This window comes from Dipodomys spectabilis, unplaced genomic scaffold (genome assembly GCF_019054845.1).
Source record: "Dipodomys spectabilis isolate Male_0828 unplaced genomic scaffold, ASM1905484v1 ptg000212l, whole genome shotgun sequence".
In the NCBI taxonomy this organism is placed as follows: Eukaryota; Metazoa; Chordata; class Mammalia; order Rodentia; family Heteromyidae; genus Dipodomys; species Dipodomys spectabilis.
Genome location: NW_024870889.1, coordinates 1,666,966 through 1,692,733, shown reverse-complemented (window position 1 = coordinate 1,692,733; position 25,768 = coordinate 1,666,966). Strand labels below are relative to the sequence as shown.

At 59.5% G+C, this 25,768-nt stretch overlaps 2 protein-coding genes across 3 annotated transcripts; both read right to left on the bottom strand.

Annotated features, from left to right (window-relative positions):
- Positions 1 to 16,012: 16,012 nt before the first annotated feature.
- On the bottom strand, positions 16,013 to 22,381 carry Trmt61a (tRNA methyltransferase 61A). Of its 2 annotated transcripts, none has more exons than XM_042696869.1 (4): positions 22,313 to 22,381; positions 21,265 to 21,607; positions 17,737 to 18,003; positions 16,013 to 16,401 (listed from the first exon to the last, which is right to left on the bottom strand). In XM_042696869.1, exons 2-4 carry the CDS (start codon positions 21,593 to 21,595, stop codon positions 16,133 to 16,135), a joined length of 867 nt encoding a protein of 288 aa, XP_042552803.1. In that variant the 5' UTR covers positions 21,596 to 21,607; positions 22,313 to 22,381; the 3' UTR covers positions 16,013 to 16,132. The 2 variants fall into 2 exon arrangements, with proteins under 2 accessions (XP_042552803.1, XP_042552802.1); XM_042696868.1 differs by lacking the exon at positions 22,313 to 22,381 and adding an exon at positions 22,172 to 22,278.
- Positions 22,382 to 24,494: 2,113 nt separating this feature from the next.
- On the bottom strand, positions 24,495 to 24,968 carry LOC122122607 (40S ribosomal protein S12-like). Its single transcript, XM_042696881.1, has one exon. The coding sequence runs from the start codon at positions 24,876 to 24,878 to the stop codon at positions 24,513 to 24,515; it is 366 nt and encodes a 121-aa protein (XP_042552815.1). The 5' UTR covers positions 24,879 to 24,968; the 3' UTR covers positions 24,495 to 24,512.
- Between the last annotated feature and the right edge of the window lie 800 nt (positions 24,969 to 25,768).

The following is a 25,768-nucleotide window of genomic DNA, read 5'->3' as shown; positions in this document are numbered from 1 at the left end:
CGTTTGGATCGTTATCCATACGACGTGGTGTGGTTTGTTTAGTTTGCTTTTTGTGTATGTGTGCTTATCTTGTGTGGTTTTAATCAAAACATAGAAAAGAGACAGCTCTTGTAACTTTTAAGTGGGTTGTGCAAGTATTAAATGCACTAATTTCAGAATCTAGAAATAGATCCACCTTATGTAACCCTGGGAAATTATGAGAAGGAAAACTTGGGGAGTGAATAGGAATAGAGTCCAAGCACTGAAGTAGTGCGTGGAAATTATGTAATTACACATTAAATAAAGCAGGAGCAATCTCCCTTATACAGCCTGATAGGGGATAATGGGTGTTGGAGAGGGTTGTTTGGATTGCCTGCTCTTTCATAGACATTTTTTTTTTTTTGCAGTGGGGGGGTAGTGAGTGCTTTTCTCAATACCTGAATTCAGATGGGGATCTTAGTTTTGTGTGCAACCCAAGAAAATTATGAAAACTAATAGCCAAAACCCTATTGAGACTGCACAGGAAAGTGATAAAACATCAGCTGCTCAGTATCAGTTCTATCTATTTCCAGCTTTTTTCTGTTTGTGTTTTTTGTTGTTGTTGGTTTTGGGGGAGGGGCATCGATCATGGGGCTTGACTCTGGGCTTGCCGCACTGTCCCTCAGCTCTTCAGCTCAAGGCACGCACTCTACCACTTGAGCCACAGTGCCACTTCCCATTTTCTAGTTGTTTATTGGAGATAAGAGTCTCACAGAGGGGCTGGGAAGGTGGCTCAGTGGTAGAGTGCTTGCCTTGCATGCCTGAGGCCCTGGGTTCAATTCCTCAGCTCCACATAAGCAAAAAGAAAAAAGCCGGAAGTAGCGCTGTGGCTCAAATGGTAGAGCGCTAGCCTTGAGCTGAAGAGCAGAGGGACAGCGCCCAGGCCCTGAGTTCAGGCCCCACAACCTGACCCAAAAAAAAAAAAAAAAGTCTCACAGACTTCCTGCCTGGGCTGGCTTTGAACTATGATCCTCAGATCTCAGCCACCTGAGTAGCTAGGATAACAGGCGTGAGCCACCGACACCCACTTTTTTTTTTTTTTTTTTGGCCACTCCTTTGGGGCCTGAACCTCAGGGCTTAGGCACTGTCCTTGAGCTTCTTTTTGTTCTAGGCTAGCACTCTACAACTTGAGGCATAGCACCACTCCCAGCCTTTTCTGTGTATTTGGTACTGAGGAATGGAATTCAGGGTTTCATGCATGGTAGGCAAGCACTGTACCACTAAGCCACATTCCTAGCCCCTCCAGCTTTTTTTTGATGGTGGTTTGGAGATAAAAGTCTTATAGACATTCCTGCCCAAGGTGGCTTTAAACCATGATCTTCAGATCTCCACCTCCTGAGTTACAATCACAGGCATTCACCACTGGAGCCCAGCCATTTTGTTTTTATGCAAGTCTTGGGACTTGAACTCAGGGCCCCAGATGCTGTCCCTGAACTTCTTTGCTCAATGCTAGTAGTGCTCTACCACTTGAGCCACAGCCTCCCTCTCCTCACCCCCCAGCTTTTTTTGGTGGTTAGTTGGAGTTAAGAGTCTCAAGAACTCTCCGACCTGGGCTGGCTTGGAACCACAATCCTCAGAGCTTGGCCTCCTAAGTAGCTAGGATTACAGTGTGAGCCACCAGCACCAAGCCTTCACGTTTTTGGATGTGAGATCTCAACTTCAAATTTTCCTTATTAGAATGAGAACATTTAAATGTAGTGGACCTTTAAGAAAAAAACACCTATACCTGTAGTTGGAGAGTGAAAACTGGATTGTATTACGGTGTCAGGTTGTACTGTAGCTGAGCAGAATGGTCTGACTAGTGCTAATGCTGGGCTCCTCTGTCCATGAAGGCTATAAAGTGGATGTGCTTGTCAAGTAGGAGACAAACCGCCCGGAGCCTGGAAGCTTGTTCCCTGCTAGGAGTTAGGCTGCCCAGTCCTGTGGGACCCCTGCTCATCACTGGCGGGGGGATGGCTCTACTGTCAAAGGCCATTAGAATCTGTAGGACATAAAGTTTCTGTTCTCTGTATGCTTTCTGAGGGTCCTGTTCATGTAAGTTAAAATAATTTTCCAGAGTTCCTTGACAGTGTGGGCCTTATCTTCTGTAGTCAGCATTCAGACACAATCCTGTGAGAGCACACCTTTTGTTACTTTTCTTTCAGACATTAATTTGGTAGCTGAGAAGGAACTTATCTCTTTACAGAGCTAAAAGCACAATTAATACAGGAGTAGTTCTAAGTACCTAAAGATGACAAACATCCCAAGCCAGGCTTTGCTGAGCCTCACTGAACACCCTTGGTGTGTGTATGAGACCCGTTGGATCCTGGGTCTTTAGGCAGTGAGCCTCCCTCTGTTCATAGTCCAACTTACTGGAATTCTTGTTTTGGCCAGAACTGTTTTAGGATTGTTTTCCTGGGTAGTACTTTTAGAATGTTCTTAAACTTTTAAAATTATATGCACTGGGGAATCAAAGTGACATTCAAAGTGACTTCAGACATATCCTTCCCACAGATTCTACTAAATTTTCAGGGTGTGTGGGTGCACAGACGCGCACGCATGCATGCATGCATGCACTCATACACACAGGTCCTGGAGCTTGAACTTGGGACTTGGGTGCTATCCCTAAACTTTTTTGCTCAAGGCTAGCACTCTGCCACTTGAGCCACAGTTCTGCTTCTGGCTTTTTGGTGGCTACTTGGAATAGAGTCCTAAACTTTCCTGTTCAGGCTGGCTTTGAACTGAGATCTCAGCCTCCTGAGTAGCTAAGATTTCAGACATGGGCCACCAGTGCCTGGATCAGTTTCTTGGGTGAAGCAGATTCTTCCTTGTGGAGCAGTTTCACATCGGTTCATTCGGTCTTGGAAATGATCCTATGACCTTATTCAGTGCTTTTGGGTCCATTTCCTGTTTTTTAATACATTTCTGATCATCTCCTTTAGAACAACCCCTCATGAATACCAGCCTGTTTTTCCTGTCTTTTTTTTTTTTTTGGCCAGTCCTGGGGCTTGAACTCAGGGTCTAGGCACTGTCCCTGAGCTGCTTTTGCTCAAGGCTAGCACTCTACCACTTGAGCCCAAAGCACCACTTCCAGCTTTTCTGTTTATGTAGTACTGAGGAATGGAATCCAGGGCTTCATGCGTGCTAGGCAAGCACTCTACTACTAAGCCACATTCCTAGCTCATACTTGTCCCTCTTGAGGACTGCCACAAGTAAGTCCGGCTTACTCTTGCTGTCATCCTCCATGAAGAGGTGGCATAGTAATAGAATCTCCAGCCAAGTCTTCCGGCCATGTCATGGGCAGGATGTCTGCAGCGGCCTCTGGCCTTACAGCCAGTCAGCTTTGCTGTCATGTCCCTGTGGAACAGTTGGAAGTCACTCCTGTGACCTAGTTATTCTCCTAAGCTTCCTGAGTTCAGTTCAGTGCTTTATTTTTCTAAAATGCCTGTGTATTTGCTGTAACCAGCTTTTTTTCTCATTGTGTCAGTTGATTTGTAAATGGGTTTTGAGCATCAGGTTATTGTATACATGCTGGTTGATTTGCACAAAGCTTCGCAGTGTTTTAACTGGTTGGATATTATTACCTTAATAACGGGAGAGATAATTTGCTGTTGATTTTCACGTGTAATACAGGCTTGTTTTCAGTGCATTGATGTGACTGTTCTGTCCCTGGTAAGTTGTATGATTACTGTATTAGTGTGTGAAATAACTCAGTATTATTTTGACATAGACTTATTAGTATATCCCTTAATTATTACTGAAATAAAACAAGTCTTGCTTGTCTGGTGGTGGAGAAAACATGAGTGTAGATATGTGTTCTCTGCTCGCGGCACATTCCTCCTACACTGTCTGATAGCATTCAGCCCCGCCCACCCACGCAGGAGTAAGGGTCGCGGGGCATCCGCCAGGACCAGGGACCAGTGAGGGGGAGGGGAGGCGCAGGGGCTCTGAAGACCAATTAAGGATGGAGCAGGCTGCCACCCCAGCGAGCTTGGCCCCAGACAGGCTGGCAATGCCCTTGCCAGTCAGTATGTGTCCAGAGCCATCTTTATTTCCTAGGCTGTAGGGAAGTGGTTTGTTTGGGGGGACATAGGGAGCCTCAGGGCTGTCCCTCAGCTGCTTCTGCTCAAAGCTTGTGCTCTACCACTGACACAACTCCAGCCTTTTTGATGGTTCATAGGAAATAAGGGTGTGAGGGACTTGTCTGCCCAGGCTGGCTTTGAACCGCGATCCTCAGATCTCAGATTGCAGGCATTAAGCACCCACCTGTGGCTGTCTCGCCTCCGTCCTCTGGGGATCTGGGGACAGAGCCAGGGGGGCCTGAGAGCAGGGGAGGCGGCACAGCGGCCCTCCTGTTCCCGTCCTCCCTGCCCCACCCTGGCCTGGAGGCCTCTCTACCTTTGTGGGAATAGCTGGCCGGGCTGCTTTGCCTTTCAAGGCCACAAGGTCTCTGGGGCTTGGCAGGCTGGGCCCTCCTGTGCCTGGGGGTGAGGTTGGTTTCCTTTCGCAGCCCAGTATCTAGTGAGTACCACTGCTGCATTTTTACCTTTGTTCCTCCATTTCTGTGCCTCTCCTTACTTACCCTCCCAAAAGAAAACAGCAACAAAGAAAAAAAAACTCTTGTTTCTATTTCCTGGAGTTCCTTCTGGCTTTTTTTGGTGCATAATTGGAGATAGTCTGGCGGAGGGCCAGCTTGGATTCCTGATCCGAGGAACTCAGCCTCCGGAGCGGTTGGGCCCGCAGGCGGGCTGAGCCACCAGTGTCTGGCAGAGCATGATTTTTGAAGGGTGTCTTTCCTAGCGCACGGCACGTGCTGAGAGCATGAGGCTGAGTTTGGGGGGGAGTTGGGTCCCCACCCGTCCAGGAAACTTGGGAGAGAATTGGGTGATGTTGCTCATCAGTGTGCAGTGGGGCCCCCGGCAGCTGGGGTAGAACACCTCCTGTGTGGGACAGCGGGGGGGGGGGGGGGGGGGGGCGCCAGCCTGCCACCAGCCTGAGGCACTTCTGTGACTGGTGAAGAGCTGAGGCCTGGCGTGTGCCCCAGCATCCCGAGTGCCGGTGCCATCTTCCAAAGACAGGGCATCTAGCCCTCACTCCTGACTCAGTCACCCAAAGATAAGCCAGGTGTCCTAGGACTGATGTGACTAGCCACGAGGGTGCACAGCCTGAGGACTGCGGGCCGAGGTAACCGCCAGCCAAGACCTTGAGGTTGGCTCCGTGGAAGAGTGGGGAGAGCTGAGGGTCGACACGGCCTGTCCCCTGGCATCTTGACACGGGGCCACTGAGCGGTGAGACTGCTGCCCGCACCAGGCGTTCCCACCGGGACTGGAGCACCAGCTCACGCTCGGGCTGGCTTCTGCCAGGACGGCCCTCCCAGGCCCAGCCATGCAGCCACCTGGCCTGTGACTTTGGCTGTGGACATGCACACGGGCACAGGTGCCCCAGGGGTACTCTAGGTGGCAGTGCCTGGGGCCTGGACCACGGCTCAGGCTCCTCCCTGTCCCAGCTTCACCTGCTCGAGCCCCGCCACCAGAGGATGGTAGGCCAGGCAGCGTGGAGGGAGGACTCCGGACAGACGAGGCCACCCTTCACCCCACGCACAGCTCCATCCTGCATGGCTGCCCACCTGCAGGGCAATCCTTGCCCTCTGACCTTGGAACTCTCCTCCAAGTGCCTTTCCAAGCCTCCACTTGCCTGCTTGTTCCATGTGCAACCACAAGGCGGCGCCTGAGGCCTGGTTTTGCCAAGCAGAGGACAGGAAGTGGGCTAGGACCAGCCAGCTGGTCCAGCTGTCCTACTTGGGCCACCACCGGGCGCACCTGTCCTGACTGATGGTGGCCAGGTGGTCAGGAACTAACCGGGCCGAACTAACCGGGCCGAGCGTCTGTGCCAGGCAGTGGGCGATGCTTGAGCTGGTCACTTTCAGTGACCACCAACCATGACTGCAAGTTGGCCTGGGGCAGATCTTACAGCTTCTGAGCCCTCATCTCCCATCCTGTCCCTGCCTGGCCCACCAGCCCAGCTGCTCTCACCGCAAGACTCTTACCTCCAATCAGCCACCACAAAGAGCTGAAATGCAGCTATGACTGTGGTAGAGCACTACGTAGCCTTGACCGATGTTCAGGGACAGCCAGACCCTGAGCTCAAGACCCAGGACAGGCACACAAAAAAAGTCTCACAAATTTTCTTTCCAGGCTGACTGAACCACGACCCTCAGCTCTCAGCCTCCTAAGAAGCTAGGATTATAAGCAGAAAAAAGCCAGAAGTAGTGCTGTGACACTACTGTCCTTGAGCTGAAGATCTGAGGGACAGCGCCCAGGCCCAGAGTTCAGCCCCACAACTGGCAAAAAAATAAAAAGCTAGGATTACAAGCGTGAGCCGCCAGCACCTTGCTCTTGTGACCCTTCCATCTTGCCCTTTACCCCCTGGTTATCTAGGAGCATGACTCCCAGTCCAGGCAACTCACAGGCCACAGCTGCCTGGACAGCTGCCTCCCCAGGAAGCACGGCCTCGGCTCCTGGGCAGTGCTGCCGACGGAAGCCTGCTGGGATCTCAGCTATTGCTCCACTGCCCAAGCCCAGCTGCTCATGAGCACACTCACGGGCTTCAGGGTTCTGGTGGGCCATACCTGGCAGCCCCGCCCACATGCTCAGCACCCTGCAGCCTCCACATACGCCTTTCCACCCCAGGGTCAGCACAGCCAGGACCCCCGTTCTCGCAGGGCCTCAGGTTTGCACAGACAACAGCTTTCCCCAAAAGCAGGCATCACAGGAACTGGCAAGGAGATACCTTCCTACTCCTGCCCTGCCAGGTGCATCTGCTGCGGTACACACCTCAGCCTCTGCGAGCCCAGGGTTGTCAGATGAGAGCCTGAGGCACGAACACAAAGCCCCAGCCACGTCTTCAAAGAAGATGGGAAATCCTTGCAGGGATCTTGATTCCTGACTGCTCATTCCACCAGCAGCAGCAAAGTCACACTGCCCTGTCCCCTTCCTTGTCCATGCTAGTGGGGTCCTCATCAGCAAGGATTCAAGGGGACCAGGGACCTGCATGGCCCTAGCCCCCTCCTGCTCCACAGCCACATCACTTTGACCACAAGAATGGAGCTGGGGCCGGCCCAGCAGGCCTTCTGCATGGGACTCCTGCTGCCTGCCAGCCCCACCAATGACTACCATTGCCCAGAGAATAGAGTACTGCCACCCTGCCGCGGTGCCATTCTGGGCCGTTGCGTCCTGAAGGTAATGGCTAGGGGCCCTGACTGCAATGTGGAGTTGCGGGTGGAGTAAAGTGACCTATCTAGTGCCAGGCAGGATGCAGCTCTGTGCCAGGCGGTACCCAGGTGTCTCCCAGGGCAGCAGGCCCAGAGAGGGTGCAGCCACCTATACTTCCATGTTCCGATTCCTCATCTGGCCCCTCTCCAGCTCAGCTACAGCCATAGCCTCTGCAAGCGGACTGCTGGGGTTGGGGGGAGGCTCTGGTGGGGGCCAGGCGCCCCAACCCAGGCCTCCAGAGCTGCAGCTTTGCAGACCAGATACAGTCACCTGAATAACTAAAGCCCTCAGTGAGCTGAGTCTTCCTTGGCTTCCCTAAGCACTCACGAGTGGCTGTGTGTGAATGTGCACATATGCAAATATGGGTGGGTGCTGCGTGGCACGTGAGCATGTGAGTGTGTAGGCTCACGTCTGTGTGCAAGTGTGCAACTATGTGCATGACAATGTGGTGCTAGCAGGGGCATGCATTGTGTGTGCAGTGTGTTTGTATAATGGGTGTGCATACGTATGTGCGTGAGCAGGTCCCTGAGGGTAAGGAGCTACTCCCTGACCGGGACAGGGTCGGGAGGGGAGGGCTGAGGTGCCCTGGGAACAGGCCCCAAGGGAAGCTTGCACCGGCAGCCACAGCACCATGGCAACGCCGCACAAAGCTCTGGCCTACTTACACCCCGCCCCCGCCTGTCTCCTGCACTGCGGGAGGGGCCTGGGGCTGTTGGGGCGTCTGGCGGAGGGCTTTTCCCCGGCCGAGGTCACACCTGCCCAGACCTAAGTAGTGGGGGTGGGTGGGTGCAGGCAGCCCCAGCACCAGGAGCCGTCCTGCCCGTGCGCGACTGCTCAGCCGGGGGCTTCACAAGGGCCTTGCAAGATCTGCCCCAGAAATGTTAGGGCCGTTGTGCTAGGTGGCGGGCCCTGAAGCTCACCCACCTGCCTTTGTCACCAAACAGGGTCCTCCATGGTCTGAGACACACACTGGACTGTCTGTCCCCGGTGAGGCCAGGACACCGGGGCTGGGCTGGGCCCGGCCGAGGGCATCGGACATGGAAGCCAGTGGGCACAGCAAGGCTCCCTAGCCTCCATCCCAGCCTGACCTGCAAGTTCTGCCAATGCCTCCCGCAGGAAGCCCGCCTGGCCTGCTGCTGGTGCGCCCAGAACTCTGGGGGAAGGATGTGTCCTGTGCCTGGGAGGCCGGGGTTCCAACCTGCACCGCCAAGGCCGGGACATTGCTCCAGACTCTGGACAGAACGGGCACTCATGGGGCAGCCTGCAGGGCCGGCCGGAGTCCTCTGCCGTCCCCACGGCACAGTCTCACACGGTCTGCTCTGGAGGGCGTGGGAGTGCTCTGAGGGGCAGGAAGGGGGACTCTGGAGAGCCCCCAGGACAGCCCTCCTGGGGACCAGTGCGTCACCGAGCACTCACCATAGAAAAGCAAATCTTTCCCTGACCTGCGCATGCCTGCGCAGCCTGTGCACGAGGCCTGTGCGCGAGCTCAGCCTCAACACCGCGGTCTCCGGCCGCTGCTGCTTGCCACAGCTTCCTGCACTGGCAGGATCTCTCCAGCGTGCCCCGAGCCTTGGGGGACAGCCTTGGGGGACCCCTTGCCCCTCAGGACAGGGAGCCCCGCCCCTCACACTGGATGCATCGGGCCAGTGAACAAACGAGCCTGGTGCCATGCACAAACCTGCGCCCCTTCCCAGGCGCCAACTACCACTGCCTCCCTTCCCCCATCCCCCCCCTTGTCTGCCACGGGGGCGGGGGGGGGGGGGCTGGCCGCTCACTGGCCCCCTGCCTGGCAGCGGCTTTGTCTCCAGGCCGGTTCCCAAGGGCTGCCGAGGAAGAAAGGGCCCTTCTCTCCGCGTGGTGACGGTGACGTCACAGGAGGGGCTGGGCAGGCTCCAAGGCCCTGGGGCCCACCCCGCCCCTGGCAGCTGCGTCTTTGTCCCCAGCTCCCGCCTCGCTGCTGGCAGCAGGGTGGGGGAGGGGCAGCGCCTGCGGAGCACCGGCCTCACCCCTTGGGCGCCCGGGCAGCACCCAGCCAGGGCCTCATCCCGGCGTCTTGCCCCCAGGACAGGTGGGCCAGCTGCCAAGGCAGAGGTGCGAGGTGGTCACCCCGGCGGCTGGCGGCCGGCCTGGGGTGGGGATAGCCAGCGCTGGGCCAAGTGCTGGCGCTCCCACAGAGGGAAGGGGACGGGCCTGGGGAGCCCCTGGGCACCTCCCACATCCAGTCCACAAGCTCCTGCACGGACTCCATCCCACGTGGGCCTGGGGAGGCTAAGACCCCAAATCCCCAGTCCCAGCCCAAAGCCGGGCCCCAGCAGCCCCCCCCACACCGCCCACAGCGAGGCCAGTTTCCTCCCTGCCCTGGGCTGTGCTGCCACCCCTGGGGTGGAGTGGGGGAGGCGCTGTGGGTCCACAGGGACAAGGTGGGGCGGAGGAGGGCCTGTCACTCCACGGTGTGACGTCACCGGCACCGGCAGATGTCTCTGGGCACCTATTGAGCACGGCGGATGCCTAGCTCAGGAGGGAGGCGGAACTGGACACCAACACCAGCACGGACACCCGAGCGGCTCAAGCGGCCGGCCGCTGCGCGCGGTGCTCAGCGCTTGGGTTCTGGATCTTGTCTCTTGTCTGCAGCCCCGGGAGGGGGGGGGGGCTGGGGCTGGGGGGGGGTCGTGGGGGCCCTGCTAGAGGAAAGGTCTGACCTAGAAACCCAACAACTGTCTGGGGGTGGGGAGGGGGCATCACACGGGCAGGCCCGGCAGGGGGGCAGGCCCACAGTGACCCCCGCAGGCCCCCCTCGCCAGCAGCTGCCACACTCAAGCCCCAGCCTCCTTAGCAGTCTCTCCACGGAAGGAGGAAGTGGAGCCTGGAGGGAGCAAAACAAACCCCTCCTCTGTCTGCGGCCAGGGCGGGCAGCTTCGGGCTCTTCCGCGCAGCTCCAATGGAGTGCAGAGCCAAAGGCCCAGGATGGGGCCTGAGCCTCACCTCCCACCGGCCACACAGGATGGAAGCCTGGGGCAGGAGGGGGGAGGGGGACAGATTGGGTGGCGGGCCAGGGACAAAAGCGGGAGGGGGGCACACTTCACTCGGAGTCCAGGAAGACAGTGTTTCTGGCCCCGGCCTGATGTCCCCACAGAGAGCAAGGGCGCAGTGGCCTGTGCCCTCAAGCCTTCCTCTGCCAAGAAACGTCTCCCTCCCTCTGCCTGGCGCCCCGAATGTCCACTGAGCATGTAGCTTAGCAACAGGGCTCTGTGGCCGCCGTGCCCCCCCCCCCCCACACAGTGCCAGCATTCCTCGTCAGGGCTCACGCCTCCTTGCGCCCACAGATGCCCCGGCGGCCAGTGTCCCCAGTGAGTCCAGTCCCCAGTCTTGGCTCTGGGTGACCGAAGCCCAGCTGCTGCTGACCTGGCCGCCATGAGATGGCCACCAGCCACAGCAGTGCTTCCCATGGAGCCCACACGGGATCTCTGTGCACATTCCTGCCCTGAGCAAGCCCTGTGTACACACTTGCTGAGCCTCCGTGGCGGGCGGTCACGTCACGCGGCTGTCTTGGCTGGGGCTGGGGGCCCCACATGGATCAGGATTTGGAGAGCGGCACTCCTCAAACTAGACAGCAAGAAGGCAGGGTTCTGGTGGGGCACAGGGGTACACATCCGTGAGACGCTGAGGCCTGAGGCTCTCAACTTCCAGCCAGCCTGGGCTCCCACAGCGAGACAGTCTTAAAAAAAAGAAAGAAAGAAAAGAAAGTATGAGGGGCTGGGAAGGTGGCTCAGTGGTAGAGCGCTTGCCTTGCATGCATGAGGCCCTGGGTTCGATTCCTCAGCACCACATAAGCAGGAGAAAAAAAAATCTGGAAGTGGCGCTGTGGCTCAAGTGGTAGAGCACTTGCCTTGAGCTGAAGAGCTGAGGGACAGCGCCCAGACCCAGAGTTCAGGCCCCGCGACTGGACCCAAAAAATAAAATAAAAATTTAAAAAAAAGAAAGGATGAGGCGCTGAGCAATCTTCCAGGAAGAAGGCCGGGCCGGGCTTGTGTTGGCAGCAGGACCAAGAAGGAGGGAGCAGGAATGGAGGGGCCCCAGAGAAGGCAGGAGTCCTCTGGTACTAGAGAGGCCAGAGGGGGCGCTGGGGGCAGGAAGTGGGGCGGCCCCTGGGCTCCCCTCGCCCAGCGCGGGCTGCTCAGGAGCCCACAGTAAACGTGCTGCTGGAGCTGCACGGCGCACCGCACCCAGGTGAGCAGAGGAACCTGCACTCTGCGGCCCCCCGCCGACAGGGCCACCTTCCCTCTCCCACCAGCCCCATGGCGTGTGACCCCACTTCCTTCCTACACCCTGCCGCTGGCTCAGTGCCTAAGAAACCAAGACATCCCAGAGTCCTCTGCCTCGGGGCAGGGCGGGGCCTGGCTCCACCTTGTCTCACCCTGGCACCCTGCTGGCCCCACACAACTCCCCTGAAGCAACTGTCCTTTCATTTCACAAGAAACTCACCCAGGCTTCACACTTCCTAGCTGGTGAACTAAAACATCTGATTTGCTCAGATTGGGCCCAGTAAGGCCCACACCGTGTTGGACTGTGGCCTCCGTAGTCTCTGCAGGAGCCCAGAGCCTGGACAAGATGGAGCCTCAGTAACCGGCCCAGGCCTTGGGGTTCCAAGGCCAACATTCCAAGCAAAGGGAGCTGCTGAGTTCTCACAGCCCTCCCTGTGGAAGCTCCCAGTTAATCAAGGTGTTTCCAGTTGGAGGAAATACAGGCTAGGGAAGCAGGGCGCCGGCGTGCCGGCAGGCTTGCTCTGCCTTGGAGGCGGCCGGATGGCAGGACTCACGCCTTGAAGTGGCCAGAGAGACAGGACTGATAGAGTCCCCACTGAAGCAGGTTCCTCCTCATCCCCCCAAACACCTGAGTCCAGACCATGAGGGACGCTGCTCCGGTCCGAGGACTCGGTCTGTCCCTGGGCCCGGAGATCAAGGGGCACCTGGGACCTCAAGCTCCAGTCAGGCTGAATGGGGCAGGCCACCAGGTTGGGGACGGCAGGGGGTGGGGGCTCTGGAGGTACTGGGGGTGTGGACGGCGTGGGGATGTGGGCAGGGGCCTCAGGTGAACAGGCATTGCCACGTGAGGTGGGGGGCTCCCTCAGGACAGGACTGGAAGAGCCCCTCTTCCCCTCCATCCACGGGAGGGGACGTCTGGCTTAGAGGAGGAAGCCTCAGGAGCGGGGCATCGTGGGGAAAGCCTCAGGAGTGGGGCATCGTGGGGAAAGCCTCAGGAGCGGGGCATCGTGGGGAAAGCAGGGATCTGGCTGCAAAAGCTCAGCAGTGCAGGGCCTGGGCTGCAACCCCCCCCCCCTGCCCCGGGAGGGCTGTGAGCCTCCACGCGGGGTGGGAGGCTGGGGTCCTGGGAGGGGAGGCTGGCCACAGCAGAGCCTTTCCAAAAATGTGCCCTTGCCTCCCTCCCCCCCCCCCCTGAAGGGACAGATGCAGGGGAGAAAGCTGATTATTGTCACAGGCTGGAGGCTGTGGCCGGACCTCTCGGTGAGTGACCCAATTCCTAGCTATTCTCAGCCTGTTATTCCCTCCGCCCGTGAGCCTGCCTCGGAGGCAGCCTGACCTTGAAATGCCCTCATCCGGGCACCCAGCTTACACAAACTGCTTGGGCTACCCCGACCACCGCCTGGCTAGGGTCAGAGGTGACCCCACGGTCCCTGCTCGCTGAGGATACTGTGCAGAGCCTGCCATCCAATGGGGCCCGGCCGGGGCTAGGAGGGGGGCCCTCTGCCCACAGGGGACCAGCACACCAGCTGGGAGCCACTGGAGCCCCGGGAAGTGAGTTCAGACACTAGCCTCCAGCATCAGAAGGGACAGGAAGGCCCCTGCACGGCCCGCACAGCCCCCCGCAGCAAGCGCCCTCCACCTGACTGGAGGTCAGGCACAGAACATCCACCTAACAGCAGGTCAGGTACAGAACCAACACCTAGCAGCCGAGTATCACCATGTGGCCAAATTGAAATGTGTGTGTGCAACTAGGTTTGGCCCATGCAGGCTACAGACCCCAGGGGGACGGGCTCGGCCGCAGGGCTGAGGGGAGGCTGCCGCAGGGCTGAGGGGAGGCTGCCGCACGGCAGATCCAGGCAGGATGGGTGCTGCAGTGCCACAGGCGGTACCAGCACAGCCACGCAGCCTACTCGCCTACCTGGGGAGCTGGGCAGTGGGTGAGGGCCGCTGTCCAGGTCCAGGCCCAGCTCACCATAACTCCAAGTGGTGATCTGGATTTTCAAGAAAAAAAAAGATTTTTTTGGGGGTGGTGGTGGTACTGAGGTTTGAACTCAGGGCCTTGAGCTTGCTCTGCTGGCACCTACTTGAGCCATACCTCCAGCCCTGCTTTGTGCTGGTTGTTTTGGCAATGGAGTCCAGCAGATTTTCCTTCCAGAGCTGGTTTCAAAGCAAGGTCCTCTGAATCTCCACCTCCCAAACAGCCAGGGTTACAGGTATGAGCCATTGGTGCCCAGATTCCATAAAGTTCTTGACTGCAGATCTTCTCTTCTGTAGCCCTGATAAAGCCTCCTCCATGCTCAAAAAGCTATTCAAGTGCCCAGAGGGCAAAGGGCATTTCCCAAGGGAACCCAAGTCCCCAGATTCTGAAAAAATGGCTCTTGGCAGGCAGGGGCACTCCGGCTGCGGGCCTCCAGCCCAGGCTCGGCCTGCCTGCCCCCAACCCCCCTCTCCACTGCTGTCTCCCCCACCGTGGCTCCTGGAAGCCCCTAAGACATCTGGAACTGGCAGGCCCTAGCCCACCCACGTGGGACAAAGCCAAGAAGACACAGTGCACCTTCCCAGCACACCGAGGCACACTCCCACGGGCCTCCATGCTCCCAGGCCTCTGTGGAAGGCGCAGCCGGTCTCCAGGAGGCCCCCCTGCTACTCAGCTCAGGCCAGGCTCTGGCTGTGGGCCGGTGGGACCGGAGCGAGAGTGGAACCACAGGAGAACCCCAGGGACTGGACCACGTGCAGCATGGGGAAGGCCTCTAGCAGCCCATGAAGTGTGTGTGTGTGCGTGCACACGCATGCCCACGTGTGCTGGTTCTGGGGCTTGAACTCAGAGCTTCAGCCTCCTGAGTACATAGGATTACAGGTGTGACCACTAGCACCCAGTTCACACCTACTCACTGAGACTCACACCCAGGGCAAGGGTCCTGGGAGGCAGCCTCAGGAAGGGCACATCTTCCTGGAGGCCCTGGGCAGGACCCTGGCAAGTGGCAAGGTGCCCAGGAGTGGTGGCCTCCAGTGTGTCTGAGTGTCCGTGGCCCTAGTGCCTGGCACTGTAAGTCCGTGCCCAGGGGGAGCAGCAGACCAGACACGGGAATTTCCACGGAAAAACTGAGGGGCTAGAGATTAAGTGAGGGCCTGGCGATGAGTCGCAGGCTGCTGACGAGGTGACGCCGGGCGCGTGCCGGTCATGCACCAGCCGCAGCCGTGCTGCCTCTGAAAAACTAGGATACTACCCTCCACCCGGGCACGGGGCGGCCGGGGTGAAGGCAGACAAAACGGCCATTCAGTACAAGCAGGAAAGAAGCTAAGGGCATGTGCGCAGAGAGGGGTTCACCGCAGGCTGTGTTCTGGCTGAAGGAACGAGGCAGGCCTTGCTTGGGAACAGCTCTAGGTTGAGTTGGGCCTCCTGGCCACAGGCCAAGCCCCGCACAGGCCCTGCTGACCACCAAAGGCTGCCAGCTTCACCCAGCCCTGTGTATTAAATGGCATGACCTGATCTCCACGCTCCTACATCCCACAAGCCAGGGATCCACCCCAAGGCACACCCACCTCCCACGGGGCTGTCTTGAGGACAGGGTGTGAAGGCACCAGGGAGACAAGCTTAGGGGCAGGCGGGGGGGGGGGGGGGGGGGGGGCCGGGGGCAGGCCAGGCCCGGAAGGAGGTCCTTTCTGCAGAGGGTGTGGGGCCACAGCTGCGCCTTCCTCCCCTTCCTGTCCAGGCCCAGGCTGCCACCCTGTAAACAGAAGTCCCTGCTGCACTGACCCCAGGATGGAGGAAAGGGTAGAGACCCTAAGAAGGGGGCCGTGGGGGGACTGAGCTCTTGGGCAGCTGGGGAGAGCAGTCGGCACGGCCAGGCCTGTGTTTTGTTGCTGTCAGGTACACGGGTACCAGCCTCGCACCCACAGGTTCCTGATGGCTGGCCCTGGTGTCAGGCTCTGGAGCCTGGCCAGGGCGTTGTGATGACCACGTGGCTCTGTGGGAGGCCTCTGGGGAGCACGCTTTGAGCTCCTGTCCCAGGGAAGGGGCTTCCTTGACCCCGGAGCAGGGAACCCTGGGAGGCCTGGGCTGCATAGACTAAGGCTTGAACAACTGCAAGCCTGCCCGCATCCTGCTGGGCTCCTGGAAGGGGCAGCACCTGCCCCGGGAACTGGAGGCCCTGGAGGCCTGGCCACTCAGCACCCGGGGCTGCAGGGTCACCTCCTTGAGCCTGGGCCACCTCAGTCCTCATCAGCAGACCGGGCGGGCCAGGACTTTATGGGTCAGCTTGACCCTGGCGTCTGGCCAACCGCTAGCTTTGGCCCAGGGATGGGAGCGTCCGCAGCCCCGCAAGGCCCCTGGAGTTCAAGTTCAGGGTCTCAGTTTTCCTCCTCCGACCATGCCCCTTGGCCTCAACACCCAGGAGAGCCAGTGGCAGTGCAGACTTCATGTTGGCAACAAACAGCAGCCAAGCCAGAGCCTGGCCTCGGTAGCCCCCCCAGCCGCCCGCACCCCGGCCCCAGCCCCCGCCGTCTGTTTCCACGCAAGTCTCTCCGCAGGCTTCTGCCGACCACATAAGGCAGCCTCTGGCCGCGGCATGTCCAGGGCACGCGGGTCCAGGCCCCAGCCCCCTAGCCCGGGGTCTTGGTGGCGAAGGTCAGGTAGCCGGTGTGGCCCACCGCCTCCTTCATGGGCGTGCCGCTGCGGAAAGGGCTGCTGTCGGGGCCTGCAGGGGCAGCCGCGCGCCCCAGGTCAGGCAGGGGCAGGCTGACGGTGCGCACGTGGTACACCTGCGGGAGCACCTCCAGCGTGCTCAGCTCCGAGAAGCCGCGGGCCGCCAGCACCTGGCACGTGCGCTGGACCTGCTCAATGCACGGCGAGAAGGAGCAGAAGCGTCCGCCTGTGGGGAGCAGGGTGGGGGGCGGGAGGGGAGTTGGAGGTCAGGTCTGAGGCTGCAGAGGGCCTGTGCATAGCTTGGCAAGCCTCCACTCACCAGCCCAGCGTAGCCTGACCTAGCCCAAGGATGCCCTGGACTCGCTGGCCACGGGTGGGCACTACCGCCCACCTCCTCGAGGGCAGCTGAGGGCGGGAGGGGGTAGAGGGGGAGGCGGTAGAGGGACGGGCCGGCACTGCTGTCAGAGCAGCCTAAGAATAGCACTAACAATAGGGGCGCGCGGGGCTGTGCGTGGGCGCGGCTGTCACGGGAAATTAGAGGCTGCCATTGGCCCCTCCCCTGCACGGCCCAGCTACTCTCTGCCGCCTCCCACCAGCTCAATCTCGTGGTAGGTGAGAGCCTGGCCCAGGTCCTCTCCTCGCACGGCAGGGAGCGGGCCGCTCAAGGGGCAAGCAGGTCCCTAGCAGGGGCAGGGAGCAGGGGCAGGGGCAGGGAGCAGCAGCCCCGGGAGGCTGCACCCAGGGCTCTTTAGTAGCGGCAGGGTGGAAGGGGCTGTGGGCAGCCGCTGCCCCGCCAGCGGCTCAGGGCATCGGGCATCACCGAGCGAGCGGCGGCACACATCACGTGCCTTGCAGCCAGAGGCCAGAGAGGCCGGCTGCTGAGAACTCCAGACCCCAAAGGGAAGAAGGCAGGCGAGCTCACAGCCCACACAGTGGACCCGGAGAAGGGGGCACAGGCAGGGCTGGGCTCACACTTCCCCAGGCCACTCTGCAGCGGGATCGCCGGGGCTCTGCCTGGCTGGGCTCCCAGGGGCTGGGGCTGGGGCTGGGGCTGGGCCGGCTGGGAACCTTGCAGCCGGGGGTCTGCAGACACAGAGGCAAAGCTGGGAGGACAGCACTATGCGACACTGGGGACCTTATATGGATATGGACCTACAGGTGCCCCTTGCTGCTACAACAGAGATGGGAGGCAGGCCCCGGCTGGCAGAGGCTTCAGCCTCCTTCTCCCGAAAAGGCAAAGTCCCTGGGCTCTCTGGCTCGGGCCCACCTTTCCCGAGATCTCCCCAGCGCTCCGCCTCCACACCCAGCATCTTCCCTAAAAGGGGCCCAGCATCTTCCCTAAAAGGGGCCAGCTGCCTGGACCTGCGCGGGGGGGGGGGGGGGGGGGGGGGGGGGGGGGGGGGAAGGGGCAGCAGCCATCACTCTGGATCCAGACACGCTGCCAGGAGATGACAGGGATCCTGCTGTGCCCAGGGCATCAGCTCCCACTCCTGCTGCCCTCCCCAAAGGCGAGGGCCCAGAGCTGTAACCCCGCCCCCTCCCACCCACACCCCAGACTCACCTTCAACCTTGAGGGCGTCCCAGGCATGGCCCACCGCCTCCCAGGGTGACGGGATGTCCAGGAAGACGGCGTCAGCCACATGGCTCACGCCGAAGCCGCTCCGGCACACGTCCTGAGTGCGCACCGTCACCCAGCGGGCCACTCGGTGCTCCTCAAACTCCTCCCGGGCCTTGTCCGCTCGCTGCTGGTGGAACTCCACCGAGTGCAGGTGGCCAGTGGGGGCAATGCTGCGGATGATGGCGTGGGACACAGATCCACTGCCAGTACCTGGAGGGCGGAGGCAGGGCAGCTGCCGGGGAGCACGTGCTGCCCACGGCCACCCAGGAAACAGCACCAACCTCACCTGCAAGGGCCAGGAGAGCAGCAGGCCCGGTCATGAGTGGGCCTCACCCCACAGGCCGCCAGCCCACTCCTGGCAGGCCTTGGCCCTATGTCTGGGATGCTGGGCTGGGACAGGGAAAGGCGGCAGCAGCTCTGTCCAGCCTGGGAGGACCAGACCCAGGCTCAACATGGCTGACCACTCACACCGACCTGCGCTCAGCCTTGACACCTTCCCCACAACAGCTGATCTCTAAGTCCTACCAAAAGCCACTGCCTCACTCTATCTATGGGCTCCCTCAGCCCATCCGCCGGCCCTGCCTAAGCCCATTCCCCACACCGCAGCTCCCAGGCCTTGCCCGCCCTCACAGGGCACAGCCAGCCTCCCACCCAGCCCTGCTCTTCCCTGCTGGTCCTGGGGCTTGAACTCAGGGCCTGGCTGTTGTCCCTTGAGCTTTATTTTGCTCAAGGCTGGTGCTCTGCCACTTGAGCCACACAGCTCCACTTCTGGCTTATTGTTCATTTGAGATAGGAGTCTTTTGGACATCCCTGCTGGGGCTTAGAACTGTGATCCTCAGGGATCTCAGCCTCCTGAGTTGTGAGGATGACAGGCGTGAACCCAATAACTGGCTCTCTGCACGTGACTTGTATCAAGTGGACTGAGTCTGCATCTCCCTATCCCCACCCTCCACCTCCACCTCCCCTCCAAGGCCCAGCACTACGCATCAGCCTTACCAACCTTGATCCATTACCCTGTTACCTTGAAGGCTGCTGGGACCTGGCAAAGACACTCACCGCTTAGGCCAGACAGACGCCGGCACCCTCACCCTCCCGTCACTCCACCTCCAGCTCCCGATTTCCAGTTTCTCCAAGGGGCCAACACCCTCACTCTCTGCATTCTTGGTTTTCTAGGCCTCTCCCTCTCAGCTCTCGGGGGGAGCCACCCTTAGTCCTGTCAGTGAGCCCTGTGTCCTTCCCACCCAGGAGACAGCCTGTCTGAGAGGCACCCCTTCACCTGCCACCAGTAAGCTCATTTCTGGAGTTCTCCCTGTGGAGGCGCACTAGCCTGGCTGACCCAACTTGGCAGTGATACTTGCACCACAGGACATTTCCACGCCTGGAAGTGCCTCCTTCTCCTCATTTTCTTTTCCTCTCTCCCTCTCACTTTGTAATTTCTTACTTGAAATAAGACTTGAACCTGGGGTCTGGGTGCTGTTTCTGAATTTTTTAAGGTCCTGGGGTCTTCTGCTCAAGGCTACTGCTTTACCACTTGAATCATAGTTCCACTTCCAACTCTTTGGTAGTTAATCAGAGATAAAGGTCTCACGGACTTCCCTGCACAGGCTGGTCTTGAATTTCGAGTCTCAGACCTCAGCCTCCTAAGTAGCTGAGATTCTGGGGTTGAGCCGCTGGCGCCCGGCCTCGGCCTCGTTTTCAACCTCCAGGCGGTCCTCCCCGACCACCCCGTGGAGGTCCTCCTGAGTCGCCCTTGAGCCTGCAGTCCTGTCTTACAGCTTCTCCACAACCATCGGCTCTCAACTATCCACCTGGGCCCATGGCCCACTGCTTCTCAGGAACTTGAGACTGGGAAGGTGGCTCAGTGGTAGAGCGCTTGCCTCGCATGCATGAGGCCCTGGGTTCAATTCCTCAACACCACATAAGCAGAAAAAGCTGGAAGTGGTGTTGTGGCTCAAGTGGTAGAGCGCTAGCCTTGAGCTGGAGAGCTGAGGGACAGCGCCCAGGCCCAGAGTTCAGGCCCCACAACAGGCCAAGAGAAAAAAAGACAGGAACTTGGCCGTGTACAGCAGCGTGCTCACCACAGACATGAGGGCCTGCGGGCGGGGTGGCTGGCTTAGGGCGCACAGGGAGCTGATGAGCTGGTGTGTGTCCTGCTCCCACACAGAGGCGAGGGTGACGAGCTAAGCAGGGGCGGGCGGGAGGTCTTTTTTTCTGCCAAGGGCCATGTGGACATTTATGACATCATTTTTGGGCCATACAAAACAATACAGCCAGGTGGTCAAGGGCAGCCGAGACAACACACACGTCTGTCCTGCTGGGTACCAAGTGATTTCAAGGAATTTACGGCCTAAGGTCTCTGGGTCCCCACCCCTGGGCCTCTCCAAATGCCATCAACGGCAGGCTTTTATGATCCAGGCAGCCCAGCCCACAAGAAACATGCCACTGGCCGGGCGCCAGTGGCTCACACTTGTAATCCTAGCTACTCAGGAGACTGAGATCCGAGGATCATGGTTCAAAGCCAGCCCAGGTAGGAAAGTCCGTGAGACTCATTTCCAATAAACCACTAGAAAACTGGAAGTGGCGCTGTGGCTCAAGCAGTAGAGCACTCGCCTTGAGCTGAAGAGTGCAGGGACAGCGTTCAGGTCCAGAGTTCAAGCCCCACGACTAACCAAAAAAAAACAAAAACGTGCCACTGGACTACAAATGTGGCTTAATGGTGGAGTGCTTGCCTAGCATGCATGAAGCCCTGGGTTCCATTCCTCAGTATCAAATAAACAGAAAAGGCAGGAAGTGGTGCTGTGACTCAGGTGGTAGAGTGCTAGCCTTGAGCAAAAGAAGCTCAGGGACAGTGCCCAGACTGAGTTCAAGCCCCAGGACTGGCCAAAAAAAGAAAAGGAACATGTCACCAGTAATGTACCCAGATGCAGGTCTAGATTCGTTCCTGACCAGGCTACATGCCCTATCTTCTCCTCAGGGGACCTCAGCATGGGGGATGGGGAAAGAGCTAACTGTACCTAACCCATCCTCAGACCTTGGCTTAGCAGCAACGGTGCCACTAATCTTCACTAGAGGTGAGCAAGGGCCTGACAGAGATGCGTGCAACACAGGCTTCCCACTGCTGCCGAGTTCCTGGGGTCGGAGGGTCTCCCTCCAAGGACAACTCTCAGATGCTCAACAGCACAGGGACACGGGACGAGCAGCGAGCACCTTGGTCAGAACCAAGTAACACCAGCACTGTCCCACCAAGGCAGGAAAGACCCTGCTACCTCAGGCCCAACCCCCAATCCCCATCACTCCAAGGTCACACCAGGCGATGGCCTCTCTGCCTCCACCCTCCCTGACTACGGTGCTGCCAATAGACCCTGAGTACTCAAGCACTCCTGTCTGGAAGAAGGGCAGGCTTCAGGGCACATGTCTGGATCTTTGGTCAAACCTTCAGGTCAATTTCTCAATTGGGGCTGAAGAACTCACCCGACTCACAGACCACGGAGCCAGGCCGCAGCTCCAGCATCATGGTGAGCAGCGCAATGTCGGTGGAGTAAAGGATCTGCGTGCGGTGTGGGAGATTCACAGTCCAGAGCTCAGGCGTGGGGTGCAGCACATACACCCAGCCTCCTCGGCTGCAGATCACCTTGGAGCCAAAGGGCCTGCCAATGAGGTCCACAGAGTGTCTCAGGACACCATGTCGGGTCTGAGTCTGTGCCCCTTGCTGCACACGCACTGCCACCATTGAACCGTGGCCCAGCGACAAGATGGCAGTGTCACCCTCCTTGATCAGCTCCTCATAAGCCACAAAGCTCATTGTGCAAGAGACCTGGGGAGAGATGGGCATGAAGTCAGGGGCCTGGGGAGAGGCGGGCATGAGGCCACGGGCCTGGGGAGAGGCGGGCATGAGGCCAGGGGCAGGAAGCAGGCTGACAGCTTGTGTCTGGGCAGAGGTTTGGCTGGCTGAGCCCTGGTTCTGCTTAGAAGGCAGCCCAATAGAGTTCTGCGCTGTCCTGAGAACTGAAGCCATTCTTGGCTTGAGAAACTGGGATGGCTATGAGATGGACGGACCAGAATGGGGAAATGGCAGGGATGGGGCCCAAGGATTCCCACACAGGATCCTTCAGGAAGGCCGGGCGCCGGTGGCTCAGGCCTGTCATCCCAGCTCCTCAGGAGGCTGAGATCTGAGGATCGCGGTTCAAAGCCAGCCCGGGCAGGAAAATCCGTGAGACCCTCATCTCCCATAAACCACTAGAAAACCGGAAGTGGCACTGCGGCTGACGCGGTAGAGCGCTCGCCTTGAGCTGAAGAGCTGAGGGACAGCGCCCAGAGTTGGAGCCCCACGACCGCCTGCCCCCCAACACAACAGGGTCCTCCCAGCGGGAGCGCGCACCCCTGACACAGGCGGCCTCGCCAGGCGTGCGGCAGGGGCGAGGCGAGCGGCCAGCCGGGCCCTCCCGGACCCCAAACAGGCTCCAGAGGAGAGGCGGGCGCGCGGAGACGCCCCGGGCCCGCACCCCGCGCGGAGCCTCACCGCAGCGACGGCACGCGGACACGCACGCGGCTCCCCGGCGCTCGGCGGCTCCGGCTCCAGGCGCACGCCGATGACGTCACGCCGCGCCTCCGCGCGTTGCCGGGGAGATCCAAAGACCCGGCAAAATAAGAGTCCCCGCTCCGCCCGCCGCCGCCGCCACGCGACCCACGGAGTTCGTGGCTGCAGCCGCGGGCGGCCGGGCCACGGCACGCCGGACCCTTTGCGGGGACGCTGAGTCTTTGCAAAGGTTCCGGGCCGGGCCTGGGTCGGCCCGCCCGCGCCACCCGCTGGGGTTCGTGCGGGCCGCTCCCGCGGGAAACGCGCCTGGAACCCCTCCTGGGAGCGGGGACGACGGGCACTGCGGGGCGGGGCCCGGGGAGGGGGGCCCGGGAGGGAGGGGTCGGGAGGGGCCGGGCGAGGGAGGGGGGCCCGGGGAGGGAGGGGGGCCCGAGGAGGGGGCGCCGGGGAGGGAGGGGTCGGGAGGGGCCGGGGAGGGAGGGGGCGCCGGGGAGGGAGGGGTCGGGGAGGGAGGGGGCCCCGGGGAGGGAGGGGTCGGGAGGGGCCGGGCCAGCGAGGGGGGCCCGGGGAGGGGGGCCCGGGGAGGGAGGGGGGCCCGGGGAGGGGGGCCGGGAGAGGGAGGGGGGCCCGGGGAGGGGGGCCGGGAGAGGAAGGGGGCTAGGGGAGGGGGGGCGGGAAGAGGGAGGCCCGGAAAGGGGGGGGGACACCGGGGAGGGAGGGTGGGGAGGGGAGGGGGAAGAGGGAGGGGGGCCTAGGAGGGGAGGGGAGGGGGGAGAGGGCGGGGGGCCCGGGAGGGGAGGGGAGGGGGGAGAGGGCGGGGGGCCCGGGAGGGGAGGGGAGGGGGCCGGGGCCGGAGGAGGGCCCCGGGGCCGGCAGGGCCCTTCCCGCGGCGGTTTCTCTGGGGAGCGGCCGGGGGGGGGGGGGGCCGGGCAGGCCGCGGACCCGCTGACCCGCAGGGTGGAGCCCCGCAGCCCCCAGCCCCGGGAGCGCGGGGAGCGCGGGGGAAGGCAGGCTGGGTCAGGCTGGGAGGCCCGGGCCGACGGTGAGGGGGCTTCGCGGGCTTCACGCTCTCAGCTGGAGACCGCCCGGCCCGGCCCGGCCCCGCCGCCTGACTCATTCCCTAATTGCTCCCCCGGGAGATTTACTTTCCACTCCCTGAGCTCCTCCTCCCAGCCCAGGCCAAAGCCCTTCCCAGGCCGGGGAGGACTTCCCGGGGCTTAGGATTCTACCGCCTCTGTCCGCTGGCCCCAGGCCTCCTTCCCCGAGCTCCCCGTCCTGTCCGAGCCGCCCCCATCTTCTTTGAGCTGGGTCCCTTTGTCACCGGAGGATGGCCCATAGCTTCCTCCCCTCAACTTCCCGGGCTCCTAAGATCTGCTTGTGAAAAGCATCTTCGGGCCTGTTACAAAAAGGAACCCAGCCAGGATCCACCTTAGGATAACATCTTAAGTAGGGAGCCACCACGGAGGAGAGAAGCATTGCCTGCCCCCAGACAGGACACAAGAGTCGAAGGCTCCAGAGGACCCCCCCCCCCCCAGTAGCTCCTCAATTCCCCGGTCCTCAGGCAGTGGTTCTAGGCCTACCCCAACCCCAAGTAACTTTCAGGACTTCCTTTTGATCGATAGGCCTTTGAGTCTTCCCCTCGGTACTGTGTGAAGAGTTCTCAGGCTTTTACTATTTCAAAGGAGAAGACAAATTTGGATAACCCCTCCTGTGCCTCTGAGGAGCTGTGGTGGAAGAGGAGCGTATCTGCTTTTCAGCTTCTTTGCTTTAACGTCTCAATCTGACCTTTTTGATACTTGTTTACAGTAATGTCATTTCCTAGTCTCCTGCTCTATCTCACCTCACTTTCCCCTACACAGAGTCTATACAAGGGGGACAGAAGTGGAATCTGAGTGAATCCTCTCTCCATAGTCCTGTGGGGGTTTACAGCCCAGGAAACTGACTCAGAGAGATTGCCTGACAGGCGGTACCTCACACAGCCAAAACAGGCTTGGATTTTTTTGTGTGTGAAAATACTGTACAGAGGGGTTACAATAAGTACATTTCTTATCAAGCATTGTAGCTTCCTCCTTTGTTTCTCCTTCCCATCCCTTCGCATCCCCCCCGCCCCCCCTTCCCCCCCACCAAAGTTGCAAAGTTTGTTTGTTTGTTTTTTTTTTAAAAGTCAACTTTTTTTATTTGTTCATTTCTTGCATTTGAAGTACTCCTCGATGACATCCTTGGCCTGAGACTCTTTGCCATAGTCCTTAACAACTACACAACTGCAACCAACCACTTTACGGGGTTTTCCCTCTCGATCAATTTTGCAGAGGCCTACCCACTCCCCTAGTTTTTTGTTATCATCGACCTTAATAAGGTTGATTTGGTGCTCAGCACAAAGTGCCTCCACCAACTTGACATACATGGGCTCATTGCAGTTGGATGCAAGCACACAGAGGTGTGCTTGGCGCTTGTCTAGGGCTTTGGCGGCTTCGCGGATTCCACGTGCTAGGCCGTCGTGGATGAGGGCGGTCTTCAGCACCTCTTGTAAAGCAGTGTTGACGTCCATTACACCTCCAGCCTTCCTCGGCCATGGCGGTGGGTTACGGGGGAAGCCGAATCTTGAGCACACCCGAGCCTCCGCCTCCGCGGGGCTTGGCGGCGGCAGGGAAAGAGCGCAAAGTTTGTTTTTCCACATAAGGTACATCTCATTGTTGCAATGGGTCCTCCTTTTAACATTTGTTTTTTTCCCTTCCCCTCCACATATACCAACATCATATATAGTGAAAGCAGGGGTTATACCATGGAGGAGGGACATACAAAGCAACACAGACATAATCTTATAAATATGCTAAAAACAATCTCATGAAAGATCTTTTTTTTTTTTTTTGTCAGTCCTAGGGCCTGAACTCTAGGCCTGGGAGCTGTCCCTGAGCAATTCAGCTCATCATTAGGCATGGAATTTAAAACCACAAACTTGGCCAGAGGCCAGTGGCTCACACCTTTACTCGCTTGGCTGAGATCTGAGCATCACAAAGGACACTCCCTGCCCTATCTCCAATTAAGCACCATAAAATGGGAAGGACTCTGTGGCTCACTGTGGTAGAAAACTAGCCTTGAGTGAAAGCGCTCAGGGATGGTGCCCCGGCCCAGAGTACAAGCTCCAGGACAGGCAAAGTAAAATCATAAACCCAGCTTTAGGGAACTGATAGCACATTAGAGGAAAGTGGGACCAGGCGCCCCCGGTTAAGGCCTGTCTGAGGGTCATGATTCCAAGATGGCATCCTCTCAAAAGCCAGAAGTGGTGCTGTGCCTTAAGCGAAAGAGCTCAAGGGCAGCGCCCCTGGCCCTGAGTTCAAGCCCCATGACCTACAAATAGGGGAAAGAAAAAAAAAAAAAAAGATGGGGAGAGGTGATGGGAAGGAAGCCTGGATGAGAAGGACCGAGGATGCGGCTGGA